The 12,397-nt window shown below is 40.7% G+C and overlaps 1 protein-coding gene across 4 annotated transcripts in view; it reads left to right on the top strand.

The window, feature by feature from the left end:
- The window catches only part of LOC119742569 (peroxisomal sarcosine oxidase-like), a 45,197-nt gene that overhangs the window by 30,516 nt on the left and 2,284 nt on the right, over window positions 1–12,397 (top strand). The window contains exons 2-9 of one of the 4 annotated variants that reach the window (XM_038218654.1): window positions 147–254; window positions 3,145–3,293; window positions 4,676–4,889; window positions 7,397–7,579; window positions 8,577–8,711; window positions 9,631–9,783; window positions 11,217–11,292; window positions 12,085–12,369. In XM_038218654.1, coding sequence (XP_038074582.1) covers window positions 147–254; window positions 3,145–3,293; window positions 4,676–4,889; window positions 7,397–7,579; window positions 8,577–8,711; window positions 9,631–9,783; window positions 11,217–11,292; window positions 12,085–12,221 — 1,155 coding nt within the window. In that variant the 3' untranslated portion in view covers window positions 12,222–12,369. Of the gene's footprint in view, window positions 1–146; window positions 255–3,144; window positions 3,294–4,675; window positions 4,890–7,396; window positions 7,580–8,576; window positions 8,712–9,630; window positions 9,784–11,216; window positions 11,293–12,084; window positions 12,370–12,397 lie in introns of those variants that run through there. The other 3 variants (XM_038218653.1, XR_005272873.1, XM_038218652.1) reach the window with 3 other exon arrangements.

Genomic DNA, 12,397 nt, shown 5'->3' with positions numbered 1-12,397 from the left:
AATGCAATCATGGAGACACAGGCGCCCAACCTGCATGACCTGGGCTAGTCAATAACCATACTTCACGCGTCACGTCCCAAGGCCTCGTGGCTGGTCTAAAATTTACATCGTCGGATTCAGAACTACTTAATTATTCCTCCATACAAATGGCTCATCATGACTACGATTGTGTTGTGGTAGGAGCAGGCGTAGAAGGGTCGGCTACGGGCTACCACCTGACAATAACCGGTCACAAGACACTGCTGCTTGAACAGGTGAATTGTGCTCATTGTAAGGGTTTAGCCGGGCTTCATACAGTGCATACAATAACCATAACGAACCCATTGTATATCATGCATCAATAATGTAGCTAGCTTGAGTAATAGAACTCCAGCTCCAATGCTAATGTGATGAGCATCGTGAGCTGTATAGCAATGGTGGCCCGTTCCCTTGCGTAGCATTTTATGACCAGGTTAAATGACCCTGCTATGTCCATGGAGCTGTGTTAATTTAGCTCCATGGTCTGCACGCGCGCAGCCAACAACGGACAGGCAAACTTTGGACTTCCAAACGTCTTGCCATACGTTTAGCATAGTAAATTTAAAATTCTTCTTGCTGCATTGTGCAATGATGCAGCATTATACCAGCTGTGTCATTGGTGGAAAGTTTAAATTTCAATTTTGCTCGTGCATCCAATGAATGGTCCAATCATGTGAAGGGTACGAAAGCCCATTAGCGCCACTGCAAGTATATATGTTACAGATTGTGTAATTCGTTATTACGGATTATTAATTCTTTATTACGGATTATTAATTCGTTATAACGGATTATTTAATTCGTTATTACGGATTATTAATTCGTTATTACGGATTATTAATTCGTTATTACGGATTATTAATTCGTTATAACGGATTATTAATTCGTTATTACGGATTATTTAATTCGTTATTACGGATTACTAATTCGTTGTAACGGATTATTTAATTCGTTATTACGGATTATTAATTCGTTATTACGGATTATTAATTCGTTATTACGGATTATTTAATTCGTTATTACGGATTATTAATTCGTTATTACGAATTAGGTCTGATGTTCTCACACGTGGAGAGCATGTGACCAGGGGCCTGTGTATATAGCGCCGCTAGGCGGCGCTATCTTTGCATACAACGTTTGCACTCCTGTGCCATACTTGCCGAGTAATGAGTATGAGTATGAGTAATTCGTAATAACGAATTAATAATCCGTAATAACGAATTAAATAATCCGTAATAACGAATTAATAATCCGTAATAACAAATTAAATAATCCGTTATAACGAATTAGTAATCCGTAATAACGAATTAAATAATCCGTAATAACGAATTAATAATCCGTAATAACGAATTAGTAATCCGTAATAACGAATTAATAATCCGTAATAACGAATTAAATAATCCGTTATAACGAATTAGTAATCAGTAATAACGAATTAAATAATCCGTAATAACGAATTAATAATCCGTAATAACAAATTAGTAATCCGTAATAACGAATTAGTAATCCGTATTATACAACACCTGAATAAATCCCCGTCATCTGACTGGTGAATTGTAGATCACGTGACATATTATTATTCGGTATAATGCACGGTGCGACCATGCGTTATACCCATGCGTTATACCGTTTCACTTTGCGCTTGTTCCATGACGCGGTATTTGCGTGCAAAATGCATGCTGGTGTGCGCGTTCAGCATAGCGCGTATTGTTCCAAAGAGCCAGCGCTACAGCGTTGGGTTCAAACATTTTTGTGAAGGGGTAGTTCAACATCTTTAAAATCAAAATAAATTGTAGTTTATAATTTACCAATCAAATGACGAGAATTTATTCAGGTGTTGTATAAAACAAATAACGAATGTTTTACGTTCGTGCGATGGAAAGAATAATTTCATTCGGTGACAGATTGAATGTTCTATTCCACTCGGCTTCACCTCGTGGAATAGAACATTCAATCTGTCACCTCATGAAATTATTCTTACCATCGCACTCACAAACATTCGTTATTTGTATAATAACGAATTAATAATCCGTAATAACGAATTAAATAATCCGTTATAACGAATTAGTAATCCGTAATAACGAATTAAATAATCCGTAATAACGAATTAATAATCCGTAATAACGAATTAGTAATCCGTAATAACGAATTAATAATCCGTAATAACGAATTAAATAATCCGCAACATATATACTTGCAGTGGCGCTAATGGGCTTTCGTAGAAGGGCAACATTCTGCCTGTATTATAAATTGGGAGAGATTCCCATATCTGGCCATCACTTGACATCCTGTGCACATGGGCGTTGCCAGGATTTTTTCCAGGGGGGGGGGGGGGGCAAAGCAAACTTTTTCATTATATTCACAATTATCATTTTTCCGATCGTGAGCAGGGGAGCATTTGCCCTACCCCCCCCCCCCCATCAAATAAACAGCAATATGGCTTCGCACCTTTTTTTTCCTTTTTTTTCTCTTCCCTTTTTCCCTTTTTTCTCCCATTTTCCAGGGGGGGGGGGAGCGCCCACCCTGCCCCCCCCCCTTGCGACGCCCATGCCTGTGCACAAACCGTGTGAGACTGGTCTGAACATTTCTAAGTGTTTTCTCAGTAAATACTTTGATATCCCCTGCTAAATTCGACTTTTTAGGACATATTATCACTTTCTGATGGCTGATAGGTCACCGAAGGGAAAAGTAAGTGGTGATGGCCAAATATGGGATTCTTTCCATAAATTGTTGAGTGAGTCGAGTTGTCCCCCCCCCCCCCACTTCCCGCTGACTGTGATGGTGATAAGGATACCGTACCAGTGGAATGGGCCCAAAATAATAAATGAAATGCTAAAGTTTCTAAATATATTCTCGGACTGCCTTGGAATGCAGGAAACAGCATTGTTCGTTTCATAATTTTCTGGGGCCATGCGGCCCTGGACCCCTAGACTCAACGCCCCAATTAGACACTCCCCCCCCCCCCCCCCCCTTTCCTGAAAGCTGTACTCCGCTGCCGATTTGTACGGTTGTGGCTTGTCTTGGCGGCCCGGCACCGTTGGCTTTGTCATGTTTCCTACCTCCATGGGTTTGTGACACTCTCCCTGCCGTTTCTATAATTATAATTTTTTTTGCGAATCTCTCCAAAAGTTCACGCTGGGACACAGTAAAGGGAGCTCCCATGGCCAGTCTCGTATGATCCGCTACACGTACCGGCAGATACACTACGCCAACATGATGCCAGAATGCTTCCAGACGTGGGAGCGACTGGGCGGAGAAGTAGGCACTGAGCTTTACAGGTTGGTGGTTAAAGGCACGTAGAAACATCTGCATAGTAATAGCCAGACGCAGTTCTACTGGGGGGGGGGGGGGAGGGTGTCCAGCCCCCTCCCAAAAAAGTCCATAAAAAAATGCAGTAGCAAAGGTTAAAAGGTGACGGGCATTTGTACACTAATAAAGTGTGCATGACTGTAGGATTTTATAAGCGCTCCCCATTGACAATATGATCCCCCTGCCACCCCTTATAGATTAAGTAGGCCTGTATGTGAATGTGGAGCCATTATCATTCAGTACTATCATTGGATACAGGGTACAAGACCAAAATGGGGGCAGCATGATAAAGGCCCATTTGAGGGACAGTGAGACCATGCAACTCAGTCTTTTAAAATCTCATACCCCATGTCAACAAAAGTAGGAAGCAACTTGGTCTACAGGATAGTGGCACCTGAGAACTATCCTTGCACTGATGTGTGTGCAAGCAGAGTCTGATGAGAAGAAAATGAAATGAAAGGTGCGAAGTTGTGGTTTGGGACTGAATTTGGATAATAATAATAATAATAACGGAGTCTTATATAGCGCACGTATCTACCAACAATTAGGTACTCAAGGGGCTGGAAATTATGTCAATTATTAAAGAGAGGTAAATAAAGTTTATGAGACCCATTATGTAGCACCTTATAATGGTTTACAAGGTGCTGCGGCGCACATTGCAGCCACTGCCAGAAACACCGGGGCAAACCCCTTCTCTTAGCGATAAGTGTTACTGGGTTCTTTATCGTGCATTACACAACACACGGGACCTACGGCTTTACGTCCCATCCGAAGGACGAAGCAATAATGGTAAAGTGCCTTGCTCAAGAGCACAAGCACCATGGTCCCACGGTCAGGATTCGAACCCATGCACCACGGCACACGAGTCGGACACCGTAACCATTGGACCACAGCGCCCCAGCGCGGATGAGTGATATGTAGTATTTACTATAGCCTCCAATTCTGTTCATCCCTCAACACAGAAACCATTACCCATTTTTACCCCCTTACTATTTCCAATATCATGGCCATGACTTTTATTCTCAAGAAAATCTTGCAATCTGGCAATATAAAGTCCTTTTTTTTATTATAAATCTTGTGCCATTCTAGTTACGAGGGTTTTTTTCTCTAAGTTCTTGGAGTATAATAAATTGTTCACTTAGGTATTTGAAAGATCTTTTAGATAATGAATTACATTCCCTGCAAGTTGCAAAGGACAAATATCATAAAGTACTTTTTTCTCATTAATAACAATATCTATGATTATTACTTCAGCTGCTTTTTAAAACAACAAATCGGAAAAATTCTATAATTTAATTTCATAAATCGACATGACTCTAGTTTTTCTTTTCTTTCAATTTTGTTTTTAAAGAAAGACTGGTTTACTAGCAGTCAATGGCCCACCACACCAGGACTACACACTCCGCAGTGAATCCCTTCGAGTCATGGGCAAGCCGTGCGAGTTGCCGACGGTCGGGGAGATCTGCCAGCGTCACCCTGGTTTTAGCTTCGGTCCGGAGCACAAGGCGTTTGTCGATCCCAATGGTGGGGTGTTGAGGGCCGACAGTTGCCTCCACGCTTTACAGGTGCGGTTTAGCTATTAAAGGGGTCGTTAACATAAAAATCACGAATTAAAGTTGCACTTTTTTCCTCTCCGAACCAAATAATTTTTTGCCTTCTTATTTCAGCGGAAAAAAAATCTCCCTCTAAAAAAAAACCAACTTTTTTTTTAATTTCTGTTTGCTTTGCACCTCAAATGCACCCAAAAAATCTGCCTGGATTAAGACTATTGTTGGGCCATAAATAATTTGAAAAAACAACCTTCAAATTGTACTTCACTTTGGTTGCTGCAAATTGAACGTCAAATTTGTATAGTAACTCTTGAAAGTTTCTTGAGTTAGGCTACCTCTGCCTAGAGGGATATTTTCTATGCGATTCCTACGATATGGTCCTTGTGTTAACAGGTCACTGAGCTGAGCCCGGAAGTGTTTGTAGATGAAGCTGTAAATGATCGGGTTGATGAAGAGATTGCAGGCCAGCAGCGTGGTGAAGGCGGTGTACACGGGTTCGTTCGGCTGTAGGTCAAGCAGGAGCGTTCCCACGTAGTAACACTCTGTCGGCGTCCAACAGATCGCAAAAACGATAATGACCAGCAGGATCATAACGAGAATGTTCTTTGTAGCTCTACGGATGATGTGCTGTCGAGGGTTCACTGGATTCGCAAGATTCTTCGTCAGCATGGTCAGTATCTTGACATAGGAGTACGTTATGATGAGAACGGGCACGACGTACTCTTTGCTCAACACCAACACGCCGATGCAAATCTTCAGAGAAGGGCTCATCGGCACAAACTGGCAACGCCCCTGGACGGGCTCCACCATGAGTGTCATATGGGAGCAGTAGACGAAGCCCACGACCCAGGAAGTTACCATGGCGCGGATAGGGGGCACCATGGGGGTACTCCAGTTTTTCAAGGAGGGGCACTGAGGGCAGTGTATATATTGTTTGTGTGCAGTCCAAGATTTGAAGCATGTGGGGGACAGACGTCCGCGGTGCCCCTCCTTGAAAAATTGGAGTACCCCCATGGTGCCCCCTATCCGCTCCGTTCACAAGTACCCCCTCACTGGCAAAGAAAGTACATTTGGGGGTGACCGACCAACACCATCTTGCCTGACTGCAATTTTGCCGTGACGTACGTGCGGCCATACCACTGCGTGTACTTAGTACAAATCCCTAGTGTACGTGCATCACACACAAGGAACGGTGCGCGTCAACCAGCTAAATGTCCGCCCATGGGACGTCATTGCTAGGTAAAAGGGCACCCTCTTTGTTGGCTCACGGAGCCCATATCAGCTTAACCCTAGTTACGCCGCTGCCTTTCAATTAAGGTTATAGACACAGCTGCAGGTTCATTATATTGTGTGAGATTCAGTATATTGTATGAAGAAAGAATGTTCTGAACTCCAATTAATGCCTGGGGAAGAGAAGGAAATTGTACGGGCCTACAAACAAGGTCACACGGCACAATATTGGTGCATGACTTGTATACGCCTACCTGATTATAATGCACATTAACTATACATCACATGTATTGTTATGGAATATAAATGCATGTATACATAACTTAAAGATGCATAAATTGTGATTTGAACAACCGTCTTTTTCTCTGCTTTAACGAGGTCAATACTATTTGAACAATCCGTGTTTGGCCGGAGGAGGGGGCGTGGCACCTAGAATGTCGAACTTGAATTATTTTGCAATATCCAAGCATTAGTGATGTTATGGGCTTTCCAATGTACGATATAGTGTGAGAGTTCCTCTTCTAAAATAAATGTTTCAGTTGTTGACCGGAAAAAATATTGAATACACAATGTGTTTGGTTGCACAGAGAATGAAACAAATTCGGGGAGAAGACAAGAAAGAGTAGTACTTTTTAAAGGTTAGAAATAGCACATATATTATGTCTTTACAATAAAGTTTCCTTGAGAGAGCCCTCATCTTAATCATGGTTTTATTTTTGTCCATTGATAAATGTTATAATTATTGTTTCTGAAAAAAAGTAAGACTGCTGCAAACTGCTTACTGACTGGATGGACCTGAAATATATAAATCTAAAAATTAATGTGGCCTGACGTTGCGAACTTATCAAGTTCTTCTTCAGAGGCTGAAACAGAAATGTTTTAGCCTCTGAAGAAGAACTTGCTAAGTTCGCAACGTCAGGCCACATTAATTTTTAGATTTAATTATTGTTTCTGTACACAAATTGTTTGTAAGGATCCATGACGGATTGTCAAAAAATGTGTTAAACATATGAAAATCTAGGTTTTTTTTAAAAGGTTTTTAATTTCACCTTTTCACTTTTACAATATCCATTGTGCTATGCCTTTTCTCTAAATGGCAGTGAAAATACACCTGCTTAATTCTAAATCAACATCAAAACAACTCGTGCAAAAATGAAGACGATGGAAGAAAATGAATCTGCAAAACCCCGTGTCTTTTTGTTCGAGCAATTAATAATTTCACAATAGGTTTTCATTGGTTTGAAATTCAAAGACGTTTCTTGTACAAACGTGTTTCTGTTCTTTTCGATCAGACAATGTTCTTGAAACAGGGAGGGGTCGTAAAGGAAAACGAAGAAGTCTTGGAAATCGTCCCCGGCGACCCTGTGCTTATCGTGACCAGCAAAGGGCGGTATACAGCCAAGAGTGTGGTCCTAACCCCGGGAGCCTGGGCATCCAAGATGCTGAGACCACTAGGGATTGATCCTCCACTGAAGGTACGGTGTTCATTGTCGCTTGAGTAGAAAATATCGATCATTTCAACAGGCACATCACAAATCTCTGTTTTTTTGTTTTTTTTACCAGAGCACTTGCGTAACTTAAAGGGCACACCCTCCCCTCCCCCATCCAGGCCTGTGCTCCTCCCACTCTCGGATCTATTGTAAAAAAAAACAAGTGAGTGTAACCCCACCCACCCCACCCCCCTGCAAATTGGACCGTGTGTGCATGCAGTTACGGCATTGAACAAAAGCAGGAACGCCTGACGTCGGCAAACGTTTTATCAAATGTTAAGTTCTTAATTAGGCCTGCTTGTATGTTTTTAAACTTTTTTATCTGTATTTCTTAATAACGTGTGGATTTTTAATTGTACAGCGCTTTGTGATGTCTTTATTACATAGAAAGCATTTTTTAAATAATTCATATTTTTATTATTATTATTATTTTATTATTATTATCTATTATCGTGATGATAGTAAGGCGTGGACATCTGGGATGTTCTTGAAACTCAATGGTTCTGAAGTCTGAAGTGGTAACACATATAGCAACCGATGAAAACTGGCGTGCAAATGAAAAAATGTTTTCATCGGATGACGTCAGCCAAGGCAACAAGGCGCACAAAATCGGTTACTCACATTACGAAAATGTAATGTGAGTAACCGATTTTGTGCGTCTTGTTTATCATACATAACACATTTTTCTGGATGTCATCTTTGGTGCTTAGGTAGGTCTAGGTCTACTCTATCTACCATGGGGATAACAGTTATTAGACCTTTTCAGTAAGGTAATTACAGCCCAAGGAAACTCAAAAGTACATCCAAAATGTAGCGTGAGTAACCGTGGAATTGCCCTATAGGTTTATTGCTTTAAAACATCTAACTATTGTCCTTTTATCGATTCCGAATACGATTACCGAAGTCTTTTATATATATAACTCCTGGAATAAATCAGTGAAGTCTTTCTCCTGTAATCAGTGGACTTTCTTTTAACGAGCAGGTCACCCAACTCAAAGTTTGCTATTGCCCAGAGAGACAGCCTGGTGCATTCGGCAACTACCCATGCTTCTACTATCTCTCGGAGAAATACGAGACATGCGGATTGCCCTGTGATGACCACTCTGGGCTGTTCAAGGTAAACTAAGTATAAATACCTCTGACTTGAATAGACCTAAGACCTAATGACGTAATGGCTTTGTTTACATATGCGCTTTCCTATGGGAGCGAAGTCGGGACGCCAGATGAAGTAGGACCGTCTACCACATAGGAAAGCGCACATGTAAACAAAGCGTGACGTCATTAGGTCTCAGGCCTATTGGCTGATGAAACTGTACCGTAAGCCAAAACTGAAAGGCACGTATAAACATTGGTAACCAGACCCGGAAAAGTACCAAGAAAATTCTTGCTCAAAGTGAAGAAAAAACTGATATATGCCTTGTGAAATTACTCCACCTGAAATGGCATGGTTTGAAAGAAGCTACATTTTCAACCGGTTAGTATTTATGCAGTGCACCCAGGCTTGGACTTTCAGCAATTTTAGCTTCCAAAAAAAAGACCCTAAATATACCCTCAACATCCGAAATGATTCTTTTGAACTCAAAACAAATGGAGTAGCTGAGCTCCAGGCCCGTCGCCACCCCTGAGCATCGAGAAGGGAGGGGGGGGGGGGAGATGGTACTAACTAAGGGAGCCCACTACCCTAAAAATACACATGTATGGCTTTTGCTGGGGGGGGGCACCAGGAAACCCCCCCCCCCTTGGCAACGGGCCTGCTGAGCTCATGTTCTTTCTTGTTCATTCTTCAGTCCTATGCATAAATAGCGAAATCATTACATAACCATTATTAACATTTGTAATTTATGTTAAAATTCTCTTGAATAGGTTAGAAGCACTTAATACACTGCATATTTAGTAATTTAAAAAGTTCACACAAATGAAAGTGTACGCAAGCACTTTTTCTTTTGAGTTTGTTTGATTTCAATTTTCTCCAGAGTATTCTGAACGACCTGATTATTGCTGAAGATGGTGTTAAGTTTTCGCTTGCGTATTTTCAGGTGTACAATGATCACGGTGACGAGCTGCAAGGGCCTGATCAACAAAACCAGGCGCAACACTCACACCAGATTGAAACGTTAATGAGTTTCATCAGAGAACATGTGCCCGGACTCATTCCAGAACCGTCTCTCGTTGAAAAGTGCCTGTACACTGTGAGTCAAATGGCAATATAATATCTGGAAGACCAAATTTATTATTTTTATTTTTCAAAGTGTCAACCCCAGAATTTGATCATAGTGAGACAACAGAGTTCATAGTTTATACATGTATAATAATTTGGAAGGTATTAGAGCCCAAAACGTCAACTGTTTTACCTTATTGATGATAGCAGGCTTTCAAGTATTCCTACTTTTTACTAGGTTTTTTTCGTACATTGCTCCCACTTTCCAACTTTTTTCCTTAAAATTCCTACTTTTTTGTCCCACAACTCTGAAAAATAAAATCTTATTGAACATTGTTCATAACAGTTTTACACACTGTCATGTAAATCACACAATGAATGGCTTGGGTGCAGGAGTACTGCAACTGTACTTCCAAGAACTTAGTTGAGGATATGGAGCACGAGTGTTGTGAGTACAGAACATGCCATATGAGGCTTATGATGCTGTTGATGTGTGCAAGAATCAACGAAAACTAATCATGAAAGCCCATAAAAGACCGACTTTTAACTACATTTTGTCCCCCTAAGTCCTATACTTTTGTCCCGTTTTTTTTCTTCCTCAAAATTTTGATCCAAGTACTGTTTTCCTTCTTTTTCATTTGGCCTGTAATAGTTAAAGCTAGAGTCCATCATTTGCAGCCATCCGAAAAGTAACTGGCGTAATTATTGTTGAAAAACAAACTTGGTTGAAAGATAGTAAGGGAACTAAACTCCCTGTGAAATTATTCTTTCTGGGAAGCTGTAATTTTGAAGTAATCAACGAAAGAAGGCATTTCTAACGGTGATTCTTAAGAAGCACCATAGGAAAATTTAAATTAGTAGTTCGTTTTGTTATTCAGCGCAGCGCGCACAAGTATTGGAACGACGCACACGCGCGCGCGGTTGTTATAATTCGTCGGATCAGTGCGCGACGTCGCGTATAGCTGCAATTCAAAACAATTCAAAACATGATTCAGTAACTTTTGATTTGAAATTGAGATCTTAGAATGCTGGTTTTCTCGGAATGTACAGCTGAAGCTTAGCTGATACTTCATCAGGTTAGTTGCTCAGTATCCTTTATTAGATTTTGAAGTCTTTTGTTGCTTTAAACGAACAAAATGCGCAAATTACAAATGATGGACTGTAGCTTTAAGTGGTGAAAACTCTACGTTGTCCACACTTCGTCTCAAAATAAACAAACAACCCAAGCTGCTGTCATATTGAGTGTAACAATAGCATATAACAGTATTCTTCAAATTATAAAAAAAAATGGGTTTTGGGGTTGATAAAAGAAGATATCTGTACGGCAGGATTCGTTCTGCACAGAGAATGCCGCTTCTGCATAGAACAAGCTGAGCTATCCACATATTGTATTCATGATGGAAATAATCAGTTTAGTGGTCTCGTCCTTTTTAAAAATATTTTCATCAATTTTTCATTTTGTAGAGCACACCTGATAAAGACATAATATTAGACATGCATCCCGATCATCCTAACATCGTCATAGGCTGTGGGTTTTCAGGTTAGTATTAAACTTAGCTGGATTGACCAGAGAAAAAGTATGATTTGCTCATTGTGTAACTCTTGAAATGTGATTGGTGAAATAAATGTTATCACGTAGTGATCAAATTATTTATAAGCAGCAAATATTGCATTTGGACTTCCCTATTCCTCACATGTAATGTAAAAGGATGGCAGTATACTGCATAGTGTAATAGCATTTCACTACGCTGTGCCTTCTTATGGAGAGCGTTTGTACACGAAAGACCACAGAAAATATTGTGACATAAGTGGGATCCGGTAATCATAAAAAATAGCCAATCAAGAGCCATGAATTGGAACCAATGGCTGAAAAAGCTTAGAGGGGTAACCAGCCAATCAGAGATCTTGTTCTGAGATACTTGGCAAAACCTGGCTGTGGGCCAATGAGAGGTAGGGTTGGTTCTTTACATCTAAGAAAAGTTGCCATGCTGTCACTTTTGTCTCAGCGGCCATGGAAGGAACAACTTGTACTGCATATATGGATTCATGATCTTCAAATAACATGCAAAAGATGCTTAAAATGTTTAGGTAGTGCCTGTCGCGCGGTTACCCGTAGATATGACGTCACAGGTCACATGGGCTACACATACACTCATATAGCTTTGTGTCTAGGGCTTGTGATGTTTCTCCCATCAGTCATGTCCATGTCTCATTATGAGAAGTCTAAAAGTATTTTTGCCATCGTTTTTCAATTCCAAATGGATCATTAGGTCTTGTCTAAACCTGCTTCAAGGATGACCGATTTTATTTCTCTAAATCTTATGTTTTATAGGTCACGGTTTCAAGTTAGCGCCCGCAGTGGGGAGAATCCTGAGTGAGTTGGCAACAGGGACCACGCCCAGCTACGACATATCGCCCATGAGTTTGAAACGGTTCCCTAACAACGGCAGACTTGCCGCTAAAGTTTAGACATTAGCTAAACTGTCAGTCATTAGTCCCCAATTAACAGGCTTTTGAGAACAACTGATTTAAAGGTGCTGAAGCATGGGCGTCGCCAGGATTTTTTCTAGAGGGGGGCAAAATTTTTTTTTGCCAAAAATGCTTGCTTTTCTCAACATATTCTCGATTTATCAGTTTTAGAGGGG

Source organism: Patiria miniata, unplaced genomic scaffold (assembly GCF_015706575.1).
Source record: "Patiria miniata isolate m_02_andy unplaced genomic scaffold, ASM1570657v1 HiC_scaffold_6, whole genome shotgun sequence".
NCBI classification, from domain to species: Eukaryota; Metazoa; Echinodermata; class Asteroidea; order Valvatida; family Asterinidae; genus Patiria; species Patiria miniata.
Note: the sequence above shows the minus strand (reverse complement) of the source record. Positions and strands in the feature narration are given on the sequence as shown.